Raw genomic sequence first — 19,026 nt, 5'->3', positions numbered from 1 at the left:
CCAATCTTTGGCTAAATTTCCCTAAAGCATGTATTTTCCTACTGCATCTTTTGAAATAATTTAAGATATGCACTCTTCTCTAACTGCCTACTCTTGGAATAAATATATTTATTAAGTATGCTAGGGCCCTGCCTGGGTCTATAGTAGGATATGAAAATTGGCTACCAGTTAAGACAAATCTGGCCTTCAAATTTTGGCTTTACTTTAAAAAAACTCATTTGAACTATATGCCAACTTTTAAAAACTAGGAGCTTTTACATTAACACCTGGATTTTTAGTATCACTTGGAAAAAAATCAGAATATCTGGCAGTCCTGGCTCCCAAGTCCATGAGTAGGGAATGAGCAGCTCCTTATCCTGTTGCTTTGGTGATGTGGTTTTGGGTCGGCTGTGTCCCCACCCAACTCCCATCTTCAACTGTAGTTCCCATAATCCCCACATGTAAGGGAGGGAGCAGGTGGGATGTAATTTAATCATGGGGGTGGTTACCCTCATGCTGTTCTCATCATAGTGAGTTCTCACGAGATTTGATGAGTTTATGACGGGCTTCCCCCCTCCCCTTGACTTCGCTCTGCACTTCTCCTTGCTGCTGCCACATGAGAAAGGATGTGTTTGCTTCCCCTTCTGCCACGATTATTTCCTAAGGCTTCCCCGGCCATGCTGAACAGTTAGTCAATTAAACCTCTTTCTTTATAAATTACCCACTCTCAGGTATGTCTTTATTGGTAGTGTGAAAACAGACTAATACATTTGGCCATGTGCCCTTTGTTTGCCACAGTCTCTAGCACTTCCTACTGCCTTCTTTCCACTCGTTTATGTCACCTGCTTGAATTGTGTAGGCATTTCATTTTGCATCTCTGGTGTGCTAGACTTTAAAATAATCTAAAAATCTCATCTGTGTATCATTTAGCAATTTCCTTAACCTTTCTGTCAGTGGTCTGAAAAGGGGAACAAATTTGCTCAATTTGCTTAGATTCTTGGCATTTCTCCAGAAAGTCTGGGGCTGGATTAAATCAATTAATCAATGATAACATCTGTATACTTATGTGGTAGGCTCTGCAGACACTAAGAGTTACAAAGTTGTGGTTTATGTCCTTGAGGGGCTTATTCTCTGTTGTGGAAGATGGTTGTACACAACGGTAGCTAGTCAAGTGTTACCCAGTGCCAAGGGCCTAGAATGTCTGCTTAGTGAGACTGACGGTAAGTGCAGTAGGTGTTTCTATGGGAGTGGGCAGGATGTGCATGCCAATCCTAGAAGATGACATAGGTCAGGGAAGGTTTTAGGGAAGGAAGACCTCAGGTCATATCTGAGAGTTGGCAGATCCGGTGGGTCACAAACATCACTATGCATGTGAATTGTATCGTGTAGGGCAACTTCAGATTCCTAAGCTGTACCCAGAGATCCTATTTCTAGAGGGCTGAAGTGGACCGAGAACATGCATCTATAATATGAATTCCATGTGACTCTGAAATATGCGAATTACACTGAGAAAAAGGGGTGGAAGATAAGCCAAGCAAGTCAGGAGAAATAAGAAAAGGTAGGAATGTGGGAAGGCAATTTAGAGGCTGCACAACTCAGCTGATTGGATGCTTGTATGCACAGTCCTGCGAGATAATTAAGGGAGGAATACTGGGAAGAGAGGGATGGTCTGGAAATCACTTCTTTTCCTTTTTACCAGTAAGAAAGGATGGCAGATACATTTTATTAAATTGGGGAAATAAAACATCAGCAGCAGCCAGTTATTCCCAAAAAGAATATTCTCTGCTTGGTTTATTTATCTTTTAATGGAATAAAATAGTTATATATGAGACAATCAATCATGGACATGCTTTTTTCAAAAAATGCAAATAATAGTTAATTAGCAGGCAAATTGATCCTGGTCCTGCTAGTTCAGGTGCCTAATCAGTTAAATTGGATTAACAGTTTAGCAGTCGGCTGCATTACTGAGTAACTGCACACTATTTATAGTTGAAAACAACATGGATGCCCTAATTTATACCACCTTTTAGTGTAGCAAATACTGAACTGAAGCTCACAGTTGCTGACCCAGCATCTCACACAGTGACTGGTATATGGTTAGCTGGCACTCAATAAATACTTGCCAAAGGTTCTTAACTGAAACTTGCTTGGTATTTGTAGTTCTTCATTTCTGAAAAAATGGAGTTGGATTGTACTCATGGTTTTCTACACCATCAAATTCCTTGGGGTGTCTAAGTGTCACTTCCAGAAATAGAGAGACCAAGAAATTAGAGAAGAGTGCCCACTTTACCTCATCTTCTCTTTTGTGTATATGTGTGTGTGTGTGAGTGTGTGTGTGTGTATATATATACACTTTTGTGTGTGTGTGGGTGTGCATATGTGTGCACACATTTTTTCAAGAGACAGGGTCTGACTCTGTCACTCAGGCTGGAATGCAGTGACACAATCATAGCTCACTGCAGCCTTCAACTCCCAGGTTCAAGAGATCCTCCCGCCTCAGCCTCCCAAGTAGCTGGGACTACATGTCCATGCCACGATGCTGGGCTAATTAAAAAATATATTATTTTTTAGTAGAGACAGAGTCTCACTATGTTGCCCAGGCTGGTCTCAAACTCCTGGCTCAAGCAATCCTCATGCCTCAGCCTTCTGAAGTTCTGGAATTACAGATGTGAGCCGCCGTGCCTAGCCTATATTTTGTTCTTTTTTTTTTTTTTTTAATAGGGGTTTTCTGGTATAACCTTGTCTGAGAAACAATAAAGGCTTCCATTTTGAAGCAAAGAAAATAACCGTAGCAACAGTAATAAGTTTGGAAGTCTCTGAAGTATTGAATAAATGATTTGTTTCAATTCCATGTGTATTTGCCGGCCACCGTGCACAGCTTTAATACATAATCTCATGACTCACGGCGCATAAATGAATTCCAGTGTGCCTCTTGTCTGCTTGAGTTTATTTAGCATTCCTTGCACTTGCAGGGAATTTTATTGGACCCTATACTTGCAGTCCCTTCATAGGTCTTAAGGTTGAAAAATAATTTGGAAGGCAAGTAATAGAGTAGAGAAAGTAAGGAGAAGGGGTGAGGGCGAGCCATTGAAGCAGCTTTAAGAGAGGTAGGGAGACAGGAAATTCAGGCTGTGTCTGAGGAAACACAGGTGCGTAAAATGGTGTGGAGGGAATACTGGGTGTATGCATAGATAACGAGGTGGTAGAAAAGAATGAACAGGAAGTTTAGGGTGTTGAGAGGTCCTGGATGGTTGCTTCAATGAAGATCCCAAATGTTTTTGTCTGTGAGCAAGGGAAAACGTACATTTTTTTTTTTTAATTAGAAAAGTGATTTGCACTAGCTTTTGTTTTAGAAGAATTAGGATATGAGAATGAAGGACTGATGATAGGCAAGAATTAGAGGCCGATTGATAGCATTAAGCCATTTTAAACAATAGTTACAATGAGGGTGGAAAGAGAAGAACAGAAGGGCCTCTGCGGAGGGAGGTGTTAGGTAGATATCAAGAGAGAGGTGAGCAAAAATGCCTCTGAGATTTCTAGCCTGTGTTGCTGAGAAAATGTTGATCTCTTAAAGATAAAAATAACAATTATTGATCATTTACCTTGTGCCAGACATAAGTCATTTAATCCTCACAACAACTGTAAGAAGTCAGTACAATTATTACAAGTGAGACAACGAAGGCACTACGTTTAAATAACTTGCCAGTGGTCATAGAGGAACATTAAAGCCAGGGACTGGATGCAGGCAGGCAGGCTACAAGATGATGTTCATCAACATGAAGATGTGCTTTCTGTATTTGGAGAAAATGAATCTTTCTGTGGTATTTCCAATGAGGGGATTGCAAATATGACGTCTAGCAATGGCATGAGGCTGTTCTTCCTGCTGCTGCTGCTTCCATTTTCTGCTCCACTACTAAGATGATTGGCACTACCTTTGAAATGTTGGGCATGCCCTTCGTTATTTCCTTCCCTTTCCATCATGAAAAGAAAACAGTTTTGAGGACTTTCAAAATGTGGTCAACCTCTGCCCTAAAGTGTAGGCACAGTCTTTATCACCTTATGGTTCCAGAAACAACATCAGTAAGAAATTTCAATTCATTGGGACTTGACTATGAAATGTTTAATAAATCTGCTGCATGGGCACATGAACTGATGCCATACGAGTTGTATCCAGAATAACAGATCATATGTGAAACATACAAAACACTTTTTGGAATGCTTTCATGTTATTTTTTTATAACGGATTGAGTAAGAAATTTGAATAGGCAAATAACACCCACTACATAAATATTCACATCATTCAATTTCCAAAGACGCATCCTGTGTAGAGAGCATAACACTGAAGTTATCCTTTTGAAATCACAATTTTGGCCGGGCGCGGTGGCTCAAGCCTGTAATCCCAGCACTTTGGGAGGCCGAGACGGGCGGATCCCGAGGTCAGGAGATCGAGACCATCCTGGCTAACATGGTGAAACCCCGTCTCTACTAAAAAATACGAAAAACTAGCCGGGCGCGGAGGCGGGCACCTGTAGTCGCAGCTACTCGGGAGGCTACTCGGGAGGCTGAGGCAGGAGAATGGCATGAACCCGGGAGGCGGAGCTTGCAATGAGCTGAGATCTGGCCATTGCACTCCAGCCTGGGCGACAGAGCGAGACTCCGTCTCAAAAAAAATAAACAAAATCAAAACTTTATTAATAGAATGGGGAATACAAATCTTAGCAGCAGCTTTCTGGAAATTTGTTTTCATAGAACTGTTAAAAGTCCTTGAGTGGTAGGGCAACTGCAAATATTCTATAACTAGCATGTACAAATATATACCTTCAGGGAAAATTTTGTGTAATTTTTTAAAGGGTTTAATAATTAAATATCTATAATGAGACGTATTTTTTTTTCTCTGAAATAAGTGAAATAATTTCCAGATATTTTCATCATAAAATGCTTACGTATGCAAAGTAAGAAAACAGCTGAAATTTTAATTTGGACTTCCAAGGGGCTAGTTAAATGACTGAAAAAGCCAATATGTGTTCATTTACTTGCTGGAAAGAACCAAAGCTGCTTTTGATTCGGCTGCATCTTGTTATTATTTTGTTTGTTTAGCTGGGCACCATGCTCACTAGGAATTCGCTTGTGGGAAGTTGCCAGTCCTTAGTTGAGGTAATAAAGTGACTGGGGTACAGGAATAAAGAGATGTTCGTATGAGGAATATTGTTGGAGAGTTGGGGACTTGACTGGTGCACTGGTTAGAATGCAATTAGGTCCTGAAGCAGGGCAGTGCAATTAAATATGTTAAGGAGGGATAATTAGGTGGGAGGCCGAATGATGTAATTACATTTATAAGAGGGGGGCTATAATTAAATGTGAGGCAGGGGTGTGTATTTAGATGCCTAAGTTGAGGATATAATTAACATATGGGCAAGAAATTAAATTATGTGTGTGGGTGAAGAATAATTATGTGTGGGAGTTCAGGAGGATACGTGGGTGAGGGTATATAGAAAGAAATGGGTCGGAGTGCAACTAGATGTGTGAGTTGATGTTCTTATGGTCGAAAACTTGAGATTTTCATTAAGAAGGGCAAACATATGTTTTGACATCATGATTGATAGCAGGTGGCATGTAGTGACAGCCTTTCAGACCACTCTGAAGGCTTGCAAAGCAAACTCTGTGCTTTTCCAATACGGTTTGAGACCTGCAGGTAACACTGCTGTTGATTCTTCTTAATTGTGGCACTCGGTGCCACAATTCTAAATACTGAGTGGCTGGATAATTTTTCTAGCTTTAAAACACAATTACATGACAAGGAATACCTGCTCCCCCTTCCTGTCAAAGAGAAAAGTTTGGCGGGGATTACTATGGCAAATAAACACACAAACAAGAACAACAAAACTCTCTTACCACCAACAACCAAAAAACCGATTTTTCTTTATATTGCCAAATGTGAAAGTAAGCATCACTCTTTTAGCTAAAAGGGTATCACATAAACATAAATGTGTAACAAAATCAACAAAACTTAGTTATGGTAGTATCATTATTTTAAATTTCTAAAACAATATGTTTTCGTCAATAATTTTAGCATCCTCCCAACATATAAAAGCAACAAAGCAACAAATGTAGGCTGCAGATAAAAGAGGAACTAGGGAGTGGCAGAAGGAAGCCAGGGGAAGAATGATCACAAGGAAATAGGTGAAAAATTACTCAGGGCATCTCAGAAACTTACATTGAAGCAGTGGAGTATGGTAAGAGTGATCATAATAATCTGATATATCCTATATTAAACTTAAAACATGGAGACTCCTGTTGTCATCTTTAAAAGCTAGAGAACATTTCGAGTATTTGTTCGTTGCTTAGATAATTGTTGAAATTAAAGATATTTGGCCGGGCGCAGTGGCTCAAGCCTGTAATCCCAGCACTTTGGGAGGCCGAGACGGGCGGATCACGAGGTCAGGAGATCGAGACCATCCTGGCTAACACGGTGAAATTCCGTCTCTACTAAAAAATACAAAAAAAAAAAAAAAAAAACTAGCCGGGCGTGGTGACGGGCGTCTGTATTCCCAGCTACTCGGGAGGCTGAGGCAGGAGAATGGTGTAAACCCGGGAGGTGGAGCTTGCAGTGAGCTGAGATCCCGCCCCTGCACTCCAGCCTGGGCAACAGAGCGAGATTCCGTCTCAAAAAAAAAAGGAAATTAAAGATATTTAATTGACCACTAGTCTGCTTAAACTGATTCAATCTAACACTCAATTTTCATAAACCGCAGAGCCTCGGAGCCTCCTCATATCTGCTCAGGCCTTAGGTCAGTTCTGACAGAACACCACTATTGGTAGAATACTGGTGAGCTGGTTGTTTCAGGGATTCTGAAGTTTTTAGATTCAAAAAGACTCCAAAAAGGATTCAAGAAATCTATATTTAAGGTTAGTTATTTTTTATAACGTGGATGTAAGGGCATTGCAGCCTGCCCGCCATCTCTTGTTCTGCCCTTTAGTGATTTTAAAGAACTTCTTTTTAATTCTTAGATGTTGATTTCACATCAATGCATGATGCTGATTTTTAAAATTACAGACATGCCTCAAAAGCAGCCTCTCGCAAAGGCTCTTGTTACTTAATTTGTAATGGGAAGTGCTCTTAGTAAAATGTTGTGCATTCCTGTGAAAATTACTGTTGCATCCAATTCTCTATCCACTAAGTGGTTTACATTTTCTTTTTCTCCATGCACTTGCTACTTTTTGCCCTGCCTCCCAGACCAGCTCAGACTCTGCAACAATTAATGATTTATGGTGGTTAACTCATGTGCTTCGAGAGGTCACACAATTATCTTTCAAGACATCTAGTTATGTCTGTGGGTTGGAAGATGAGTAGGTGTAAAGTCTCCTTGTGCCAGTGGACGAGGTCAGTGCTGGCTCTGCTGTTTGGGGTTGGGGGTGGAGTCCCAGCTCGCCAGCTCTTTGTTGCTTTGTGTGGATTGCACAAGGAGAGGAGGAAGAGGTGGGATTCGGGCTTTGGAAATGATTCTGGTAAATGATGCTTTGTTTACTTAATTATAAAAACCATTCTGAGATGCTCCAGTACTATTTACATAAGGCACAAAAAACAGGGTTTAAATTCTTCAGATTTGAATAGCATTTTTCCAGAATTGATATTGTGAGCCAGGAATATGTTTGCAGCTGGCAGTTAACAAGTCTTTTCACTCTCATGCATACTACAAAACACCAAAGATCCTAATTTTTGTTTGTCTTTTTTTTCACCTTCCTAATATTATCTAATAGACCAGAAATCTCAACTACTTTCATATGCCTAAAGCTATAGATCTCAGCTTAAATGTTAATTCCTCAGAGAAATTTTTCCTAATCTTATAGCACTCTGCACTTTGCTGTCATGTTTGTTAAATTCTGTTTTTCTATTTAGCGTGTAAGCTGCATGAGCGGGGTATGTGTCTATTTTGTTCACCATCACATTTTCAGCATCCATAACAGCTCCTGGCCCATACTAGGTGCTCAATGAAAAGGTGATGAATGAACAGGGAAGTTAGGTATTAGGGCTATTTGAGAAGAGGCACGAGTGATGCAGACTGTGGAAAATGAGGATAAGGCATATCTCAGAAGCAACGCACTGAATGGCCTTACTGATGGGTTCATATTTAGAGTGATGGGGCTCACACTTGTTCTTCAAATTTGGAGATTTATTTATATATTCATTACAACATAAGGAAATGCCACTTTAGGTCCAGAAACTGCTGAGAATGGATTAGATGCTCCAGGAAAATTTTGTGATTAAATAACTAATTATTGAACAATTCAATTTGTTGATCATCTCATCTGTACTTAGCCCAGATATGACGTGTTGAAAAAAGGTATGATACCTGCAATGATTTCTACAAACATATATGTCATTAAAAGTCATGACTTGATAGAAGTTGTATTAATAGGCCGGGCGCGGTGGCTCAAGCCTGTAATCCCAGCACTTTGGGAGGCCAAGACGGGCGGATCACGAGGTCAGGAGATCGAGACCATCCTGGCTAACACGGTGAAACACCGTCTCTACTAAAAAATACGAAAAACTAGCCGGGCGAGGTGGCGGGCGCCTGTAGTCCCAGCTACTCGGGAGGCTGAGGCAGGAGAATGGCGTAAACCCGGGAGGCGGAGCTTGCAGTGAGCTGAGATCCCGCCACTGCACTCCAGCCTGGGCGACAGAGCGAGACTCCGTCTCAAAAAAAACCAAAAAAAAAAACAAAAACAAAAAAAAAGAAAATAAGTTGTATTAATAAATATACCCTTGGCTGAGCACGGTAGCTCACGCCTGTAGTCTCAGCACTTTGGGAGGCTGAGGCAGGCAGATCACCTGAGGTCTGGCCAACATGGTGAAACCCCATCTTTACTAAAAATACAAAAATAAAGACCCGAGTGTGGTGGTGTGCACCTGCAATCCCAGCTACTAAGGAGGCTGAGGCAGGAGAATTGCTTGAACCCAGGAGGCCGAGGTTGCCGTGAGCCAAGATTGCACCACTGCACTCCAGCCTGGGTGACAGAATGAGACTCTGTCTCAAAACAAACAAATAAACAAACAAACAAATACACCCTCAAAGGACCAATGACCAAAAAGATTGATTTGTTCAAAATCTATATAAATTAGCTTGGGTAACGTGGTGAAACCTCGTGTCTACCAAAAAAACACCAAAAAACAAAAAATAAAAATTAGCCAGGCATGGTGGTATGCGCCTATAGCCCCAGCTATTCTGGTGGCTGAGGCAGGAGGATTGCTTGAACCCAGGAGGCTGAAGCTGCTGTGAGCCGTGATTGGACCACTGCACTCCAGCCTTGGGGACAGAGTGAAACCCTGTCTCAAAACAAACAACAAACAAACAAACAAACAAACAAAACAGACAACAACTATATAAAATTGAAAATAAATTTGAAATTGAAAATATCTCACACAAATATAGACTAAATATCACAGTGCTCTACCGAAATACTAACTTTCCCCTAAGGAATGCAATTTTGTTAGTATATAATAATGAATTAATATAATATATTTATATGGGACTTCAAAGGTTCCTGGTAATGGTCAATGCCTCACCTTATTTTAAGTCTCATAATAGTCCTGGAAGATGGAACAGATGGTTTTTTATCATGCCTTGTTTCCAATGAGGCACTGAGGGGTTGAGGGGCCTGACAAATCTGAATCTCAATCCAGATGATTAATATAATATGGTCACTAATAAGATGGCCATTAACAGATGGAACCGTTACAGATAAAAAAAACTTTGGACAAAGATCCATAGGATGGTTAGTGGCTGAGAAAGAATAGGAAATCTTTGAGGCTGGGCACAGTTGCTCATGCCTTATCTCAATACTTAGAGAGACTGAGACGAGCAGATTGCTTCAACCTGAGTTCGAGACCAGCCTGGGCAGCATGGTGAAATCTTGTCTCTACAAAAAATACAAAAATAGCCGTGTGTGGTGGCACGCACCTATAGTTCCAGCTACTTGGGAGGCTGAGGCAGGAGGATTACTTGGGCCTGGGAGATCAAGGCTTCAGTGAGCAGTGATGGCACCGTTGTATTCTAGCATGGGTGACACAGAACTAGATCCGGTGTCTAAAAAATAAAAAAAAAAAGGAAGAAAAAAGAAAGAAAAGAAAAAAGAAAAAAAACGCTTGAGCTCATTACTATAGTTAATCTGTCTAATTTATCCTTGCATTTAGAATAGATTTTTTAAAGTTAGCAAGAGTGTTATAGTATATTATATTCTCAAATCCAGTAGATTATTTTCTTGCATAGGTACAAGGAGACACATTTGAAAAGACAGCATGCAATGCCTTAATAAAAATATTCTCTGTTAAAATAATAATATTCATGTGGCAATGGATGACCAAACTTCTTTCTATATAAGTAGACTCAAAAAGGAAAACGTCTTGTTCATACATCGTTCTGGAAAACATGGACCATTGCTAAGCTGAGAAATTAAGGAGGTATTCTGTGAGTGTTAATGAGAGTATTATCTCAATTACTTTTAAAAAATCCGTAGTATTTTCTCAGTTAAGTTTTTTGTCTGTAAATGGGCTTTGGTGTGCTGTTATTGTTCACTGATGTATTGTAAGTGCCCAGAGAGTGCACTCAGGCACTCAAGAAATATTTATTGAAATGAAATGAAATTGCTTGTCAATAAAAAGTCAAAATGGCTTTGTTTTTAAACCCCTGGACTTCTGTTTGAGGGCTTTAGGGGGATGGTATTTTACTAGTGCATGGATATAATAGCTAAGTTTTCTGTTAATAAAATTATTACTAATTTTTAAGGTAGTGTGATAAATTACTATTTTACCATGTTCTACAGAAACCATGAAATCTAGGCACTTCATGGCTTGAGCAAGCCAGGGAGAATCTGCTAGAAGGAGGAAAGAAATGAAAAAGGGAAGGAAGATGAGTGGACTTCCATGCCACTGGCTTGGTTAGATGCTTGACATCCACAAACTCATATAATTTCATGAAAACCTGTGTGAGGTTAGATCCCTTCTAGGACAGGAAGCAGAATACAGAGGGGTTTGACAGCCTATCTTCCAATTCCATAGTTCCACAGTATGGAAGTTAGGAGGTAATGTTTATATCTAGGACTATGTTGCTGCTTTCAAGCCCGTTTGTTTTGGGGCCAGATTCCTGACAGAAAACCTGGAATTCCCGGTCTAATAGGTTCAGGCAAGAACCACTCTTTAACAATTAAAGGGATTTTTAGTTGGCTTTTCTAAAGCAAACTAAATATTAGTTAAGGATGAGTGAACCCAGATTTTTCAAATAAGCTATATGAAAATAAATATGCAAATGTACATGTATAGCTTACTCAGATCAGGTTTTTGTTCTTATCACTGAACTAAATTTACATTTTTCAAGGTCACCAGTGACCTTCCTGTTGCTAAGTCCAGTGGCAATTTTCAGCTCTTGTCTTACTTAATCTATCAGTAGCATTTGATGTATTTTTTTTTTCCTTTCTTCTTGAGACACTTTTTTTTTAACTTGGACAATTCTTAGACCTCTTCTCTTTTCCATCTGCACTCATTCGCCATCCAGTCTCCTGACTTTAAATACCCATGCTGATCACTCTCTATTTTCTATCTCCAGGAAAGACCAACTCCCTGACTGCATAGTCATATATTCACTTGCCTACTTGACATTGCCACCTGGGTATCTAAAGGACATCATGCACTTGACATATTTAAGACTGAACTCCAAATCATTCCCCAGAAACCTGATCCTCCTGTAATCTTCCATATGTTGGTAAATTGCAAGTCTATCTTTACAGTTGTTCAAGCCAGAACTCTTGGCATCATCCTTGATTTCTCTCTTTTTCTCTTGCCCTGTTTCCATTGTATCAGCAAATCCAGTTAGCTGTCTCCAGAATATGTCCAGAACCTAGCTACTTCTCACTATTCCTAGTGACAGTGATAGGGTAGTGTGAGAAGCAGCCAGATTCTGGACATATTCTGGTTCAACAGTTACCAAAATCTCTTACAAAAGAATCCTATCTGGTCTCTCTCTTTCTGCCCATGACATTCTACAGCCTGTTCGCATAGCAGTATAGTGATTGCTCCAAAATATGTCATAATGTCACTCCTTTGCACACCCAACGTTGACTTGATTCTCATCTTAGAATAAAAACCTACGTCTTTACAATACCCTACAAGGCCCTTCAGAATGTATTCCCCAACCTCTCTACTAGTCTACTCTCCGATATCCTTCCTACTTCTCCCTCCCTCGCTTCTTCATCTCCAGACACAACAGGCTCTTTGCTCCCCCTGTCCCATCCCAGGAATGTTTTCTCCTTAGGGTTTCTGCCCCAGGGGTTCCCACAGAGATCTGTGAGGCTCACCTACCTCATCTCCTACAGGAATTTGCTCACTGATCACCCTATTAAAATTGTCGTTCCTGGGGCCAGGTGTGGTGGCTCACTCCTGTAATCCCAGCACTTTGGGAGGAAGAGGTGAGCCGATCACCTGAGGTCAGGAATTTGAGATTAGCCTGGCCAACCTGGTGAAACCCCATTTCTACTAAAAAATAAAAATAAAAAATACAAAAATTAGCTGGGCATGGTGACGTGTGCCCGTAATCCTAGCTACTCAAGAGGCCGAGGCAGGAGAATCACTTGAACCCCGGAGGTGTGGGTTGTAATGAGCCGAGATCGTGCCACTGTACTCCAGCCTGGGTGACAGTCTGTCTCAAAAGAAAATAATAATAATAATAATAATAATAATAATAATAATTGCAGTTGCTCTCCGAAAGCATCTCCTAATCCTTTCATGGCAATGCTTTCTTCCTTTCCAAAGCTTATGTCACCATCTGACCCACTGTTCACTTTACTCATTTATCTTTACTTATCGTCTGTTTTCCACAGTAGAATATAACCTCTGTGGGAACAGGAATTTTTACTTATGTCTCTGTCACCCAGGGCAGTGCCTGATGCATAGTAGGCACTTTGTAAATACCTGTGGAATAAACAAACAGCTACTTTGAATATAAGCATTTAAATCTTCACCTAACAAATTATAGCTTTAACTGATGTTTTTCTAGTGTTGATTCCAAGCCCTCCTCTATTTCTTGCCCGTCCCTCCACTCTGGATCTGCTCTGATGTTTGTTGGGCTGGTCTCTGGTGTAGTAATGCAGGAAATTCTTAACTCTGCTGGCAAATGCTTAGACATTACACTTTAAGTACTGTATTTTTATCAACAATATTTCCATAGCTCTGGCTGTTCCTTTGACAACTAGAAATCAGAGGATTAAAATCCTCTTCTTGTGCTGCATTAAGTTGCCACCTCAGCTACCAATGAATACAGAAACACCTGGAATTTTATTTTTGGTTTAACTACTTCCTGCCTATATGAGGCCCTTACAGTGTATATTCATATACTTATGGAATTTATTCTTTTGGAATAACCCATATTATTTGCCTGAGATTCATCTAGGGTGGTTATTTTTGATGCCAGCTGTATATATGTAAGGTCTTTCCCTAAAGAACTCCAGCTGCTCTGCGTTGTTTCAGCAAGCAGGAAATTCTGTACCTGGCAGTTCTTGCTGACCCAGCTAGAAGTGACCGAATGACGCATTTCACTTTCAGGGGCTATTGCTGGGTTTTCATATTCATTCTATAAATAGCACTTCAGGGAACACTCAGATACACTGAACATTTTCTTTGCAGTCCAGTTCAGTGCTGGCAGAAGGAAGGTCACATGCTATCTGGTTCTGCACAAGCCACTTGCCCCTTAGTGGATCCTAAGTTCTAGACAGACCCACCCAGAGTGTTCATTAGCTCATAAACACAGCATTACTCTCAGCAAATACTTCTGTGCCATTGTTTGTGCTGCGTTCCGTGCCTGGAGGAATCCTACGTATTCCTTATTATTATTATTATGATACTTTAAGTTCTAGGGTACATATGCACAATGTGCAGGTTTGTTACATATGTATACATGTGCCATGTTGGTGTGCTGCACCCATTAACTCGTCATTTACGTTAGGTATATCTCCTAATGCTATTCCTCCCTACTTCCCCCTCCCCCCAATAGGCCCCAGTGTGTGATGTTCCCCTTCCTGTGTCCAGGTAAATCATGCTGCTATAAAGACACAGCCACACGTATGTTTATTGCAGCACTATTCACAATAGCAAAGACTTGGAATCAACCCAAATGTCCATCAGTGACAGACTGGATTAAGAAAATGTGGCACATATACACCATGGAATACTATGCAGCCATAAAAAAGGATGAGTTCATTTCCTTTGTAGGGACATGGATGCAGCTGGAAACCATCATCCTACATATTCTTTAAGGTTCAGCTCAGGTGAAAAAGCTTTCCCTGAGTTGGCTCAGCAGAAACACCTTCTTCTTCCTTGTGGATTGCCCCATAACATTCGGTCGGTATCTCTTTGGCAGCAACTTCAGCATTATAATAGAGTTTGTTACCTAGGTATATATTTTCACACTCTCATCATCCCTTTCTCTCCTCACATCCCGAACTGTGAACCCTCAGGCCTGTGACTTCTGTCGCATGTATCTCTCCCCAACAGTTAGCAAAGGAAATATTCAGAAACATTTGTTGAGTGAATGGCCGATTGTATGAATGAATGAGTTTGCAATCACAGAGGAGAAAGGAGCTCATTTGATTCCAGCTTAATGGCTTTAAAAATAATCCTGTGTTTAGTTTGTATTTTTTTTTTTTTTTAAATTTTCCCTAGCAAACACGTTCTACTATGTGCATGGCCAATGGGAGATGAAAAAAAAATGTTGTTATATTTAAATACACTTCAGGGAGGCTTTTTAAAATTTTGCTTTTTAAATTCCAAGGCAACAGACGAGTTTGTTCCTTACAAACTTCTTGGCATCTTTCTTTTCACATGCTCTTTTTTGCTCGACCCAGTCTTCAGTCAAATTCCTCCAAAGGGTCTGCTGTAAACAATGATTTTGTGAGCAGTTGTGTGTTCTTTGCAGTGAAAACCCGCCTTGTTTTCTGTTGCTAGGCAACCCCATTCCAGCTGCCATTGAAGAAATGCGCGGTGGTGGGAAATGGTGGGATTCTGAAGAAGAGTGGCTGTGGCCGTCAAATAGATGAAGCAAATTTTGTCATGCGGTAAGAGAGAGCACCCACAGCGCGGCCTCTGCCTTCTCTCCTTTTCCCCACCCCTCCCATAAGCCCTGGGGCTTTTCAAAACTAGTCACTTGTGATTAATCAGTTGTAGCACGCTCCTTAGCTTCACTTCCAACTCATAGACAAGTGAGTTTAGGAGAGAGGTAAGGGGAATGAGGGAACATGCCCCGAGAAAGTACAAAGCCGAGAAGGCTCAGGCGGAACAGAGATACCCACTCTGCTGTGAATAAAGGGAACAGGGGAAAGTGGAAAATCTCACATCTCATTTTAGATTGTACAGCCAGGTGATTCTGACTTTTTAAATTGTTCTTTTCCTTAAGGGCAACTCTCTGTGAATAAATGTTTTAATGGATTCATTTTATTCTATACCATATTCTTAGTTTGTCACCAAAGCATGTGTAAGTAGCAAGTGGGATTTGAAGACAGATTAAATCTTTGAGTGAGTGGGAAAACTGGAACAAAGAAACAGGGGTAAATTTCAAACAAGGAGGATGCTTGGTAAAGGGACTGAGCAGATTGGTGATGTGCACATCTGTTCCAGGAAAAACAGGAGGCCCCTGCAGGAGATGAAAAGGAATTGCTGAGACATATTCAGCCAGGGGCAGAGACTGCCAAACTGTAGTGGCAGCAGCCTGCACTGCTGGGTGATTCTGCCCAGACATGCTTACCAGCCAGGCATAGAAGGAAAGACAGCAAGTGATTCGATAAAGACAGGTTTGGGATTATCTGGGTGAGAGGGAAGAAGGACAGGGAGTGACAACTTGGAGGGCTCTGGCTAGAGAGAGTGTAAAGTAACACACCTTGAAATCTGGGCTGGGCAGGAAGAGAGCTCTGAGATGAGTGAAAGAGAAAGGAAAGGGAAAAATGATGGGGTCATTCAGAGCAGGGGTGAGGTAAGTTGTGGCTCCTGGCTGTGAATGAAGGAGACGTGGAATAAGAAGCAGCAGCTAAAGTCAAAGAATGGCTTTCTGGAGGGCAAGATTTCAGAGCTCAGGGTATCTGGGGGATGAGTGGACATGTTGTAGAAAAAGAAAACATTTGTTATTGAGAAAATAAAGGAACCTTGAGGATAGACTCTGAGAGGCCTTTCAGGTGGACCCTCAAGTCTCATTGAGGTAGAAATGACTATGAACCAAGTGCCAGCAGACTCTGTGGCCAGGAAGGATGAAGACCGCAGCAACATCAAGGACAGAAAGCTGAGCGAGATTTTGTATTCCTGTTTATGTTTAAGTATAAACGAATAACAGTCTAGGAGTGGAAAAAAGGTAGCCGAGAGAATGCTAAGCCACCTCTGAGCCCTGAGCTAAGTGGGAGAGGGAAGAGCAAAGACTTTATTTGAGAGGGTTTTTAAGAGAAGCCGTGTACTTGTGGGGGCTAAGTTCTCTCTCGGAGTTAGTCTCCTTGAAAGACATTTTTTCTCACTTGTTGAAGCCTGCAGGAGAGTCTAGATCCTTGTCTACCCACCTTTCCTTCGTACAGGTACCCCCAGCATAGTTTTTCCTCTATATTGCAGTTTTTCTTTTCAATATATACAAATAATAGAAAAATGGAAAAAGTACAAATGTAGTTCTTTTAGTTCCAGTCAATGCAACACCTGCTCACTGAGCACCCATAACCTATGGGCCTTGAGCTGGCTCTGGGAATGGTGTGCTGAACAATCCTGTAATGAATTTATGTCCTAGAGATGTGCTTGCTACCGTGGGGGAGTTCAGACACACAGGAGCTTCTCAAGAGAAGTGGTGTCTGAGCTAAGTCTTCTCTTCATTTCACCCTAAGCAGAGAAACAACCCAAGGGTCCAAGGTGGGAACGACAGCAAGTGCTGTTGCAGTGTCATGAACAGTGGGGAGAGTGGCTTGAGATGGAGCCAGAGAGGTATTTAAGGTATTGGAGTGGAGAAAATCACCTAGAGAGCATGAATAGGTGAGAGCAGAGCCCTGAGCCACCTTCAGGCACCCTCTTCAGTATTTTGGCATTAGGTGAGGCTGAGGAGCCAGCAAAGAACACAGAGAGGTAGGAGACAAGTCCTTGCTGTTGTTAACTAGGTCTGTGACCTACAGTGCATTATTTTACCCTTGCTGGGGCCCGGCTTTCTAATTTGTAGGAGGAAGCAGAGTAGTCAGTTCCTCAGGCCCTTCCCACTATGGCAACTCTTACTCTATCTATGACTGTATGAATACCGTATAATTGTAACACCGTTTATGTAGTTTAGTTTATATTTTCAAATTGCTCTTGAGTATTATTAGTTTATGTGCTCTTTCCAAAAATTATGTAAGAAAGAAGGAATACATAGTATTCAACTCACGGATTCAAAGAAGTTAAGTGATTTCAAGTGGCCTTGATACACGTGGAAGTGTAAATACACTTCGTGCAGTATAATAAATGTATTTTTGTATTATTCATGAGTGTGTATGTGTGTGTGTCATACATTTGTGAAGATGGACATGTACTAACATGTAGAAGACTAGGCTTAGGCACCATAGAGTGTTATCTATTATTTCCAGTGGGCCATATTTATCACAAGTAAACAAGACTTTGTTGGCTTTATATGCAATCTGATGTTGATATATTCAAGTTCAGAATTAAAGGGTGCTTCTGATTAGAGTGCCTGGCACAATATTGAGCATAATATTTCTAAAATATGAGGAGATGAGGGTTGAAAGAATTCAAAGAAGGTAGCACCATAACAAGAACTATGTATGCATATGCCTTTGATTTAATTTCAAGAATAGTGCTGTTTTATGACACATTTTAATTTTTAAAAGCCTTATGTATAGTTTAAATTATAGGAGTAATAAAAGTTGATAAATTATTTTAAAATTATTTGACCATTTGCAGATCTATTAATAAATCATTGCTTAATATGCATTTTGGGGCATGCTTAATATATCGAGATATTATATATTCAAAATGTAACATTTAATGAATAAATGTAGATTAGAAAGCATGTCGTATGTCTGGTCCTAGACTGTAGGGTGTGTGATGGACAGATGTACCGAGAGACAACATCAAAAAGTAGTGCTGCCTGTACACAGTGATGTACCAGATTACAGTTCAAAGTGTCTTCTAGGAGTAGGATACAACAATTTCATAATTTTCTCTGCTTAAATGTTTTCAAACACATCTTCTAGTGCTGAAAATCAATTTCCCATTTCTCAAAGTAAGCATTTGCTCTGTAGCCAAAAGCAATACTTTAAAAAATAATATTGTTGAATTCAATTTATTGGGAAGGTTTACCAGACAAAAGTTAACAGGGATTGCATCCTCAAAAGGAACTGGTTAACTTGGGGACATGAATGAGAGAACATAATTTTGGTGCCTTTTGAATTATGCCCAAATGTATGTTTTGTATACTCACATATATATAAAAAATGTAAAGGGATTTTGTGATTTTTCTACCTTAAGATTTCTTTCTATCAAGCCCATTTCCCACTTACTTCCACATCCCAATTCAAAGAATATTCATTTCTTGTTAATTCTCTGATCAGATCTCTTTTAAGATCATGAGTACAGTTGCTAAGACACTTCAGTCATTAATATTTGTTAATTGTGCCAACAGCGATAATGCAAACTTTGAAACATTTTACACCACAAATATGCCTTATTAAAACAATTTGACTTTATTAAATGTGCCTTTTGTGTACATCTTTGTAATTATCAATTTCTGAGTTGAGGAACGAAAATTATGGTGTGCTTTTCCTGAGAGAAGACAGACAGGAAAGTGTCACAGATATTTGCACTTAAAGAAAAAGTTTACCCAGAACTTACACCAAAATGTATTGTCGTTATTTTCTGGAAATACATCAAAATTCATATAAAATGTTATCTTTATGATTTTAAGCATGAATCCCTCTGTTCTAGATGATAATAAATAACTGCAAGTTTTTCTTGAGCTATTACTCTGTGGCAGTAGATATGAAAAGACCCAGACA

The 19,026-nt window shown here is 40.3% G+C and overlaps 1 protein-coding gene across 5 annotated transcripts in view; it reads left to right on the top strand.

Annotated features, from left to right (window-relative positions):
• The window catches only part of ST8SIA1 (ST8 alpha-N-acetyl-neuraminide alpha-2,8-sialyltransferase 1), a 135,562-nt gene that overhangs the window by 65,485 nt on the left and 51,051 nt on the right, over positions 1 to 19,026 (top strand). For 3 of the 5 annotated variants that reach the window (XM_074006377.1, XM_005570352.5, XM_074006374.1), the window contains one exon: positions 14,969 to 15,078. The exons of the other annotated variants lie outside the window; for them this stretch is intronic. In XM_074006377.1, coding sequence (XP_073862478.1) covers positions 15,074 to 15,078 — 5 coding nt within the window. In that variant the 5' untranslated portion in view covers positions 14,969 to 15,073. The remainder of the gene's footprint in view (positions 1 to 14,968; positions 15,079 to 19,026) is intronic. 5 annotated transcript variants of the gene reach the window in all.

The sequence above is a fragment of the Macaca fascicularis genome, chromosome 11 (assembly GCF_037993035.2).
Source record: "Macaca fascicularis isolate 582-1 chromosome 11, T2T-MFA8v1.1".
Lineage (NCBI taxonomy): Eukaryota > Metazoa > Chordata > Mammalia > Primates > Cercopithecidae > Macaca > Macaca fascicularis.
Note: the sequence above shows the minus strand (reverse complement) of the source record. Positions and strands in the feature narration are given on the sequence as shown.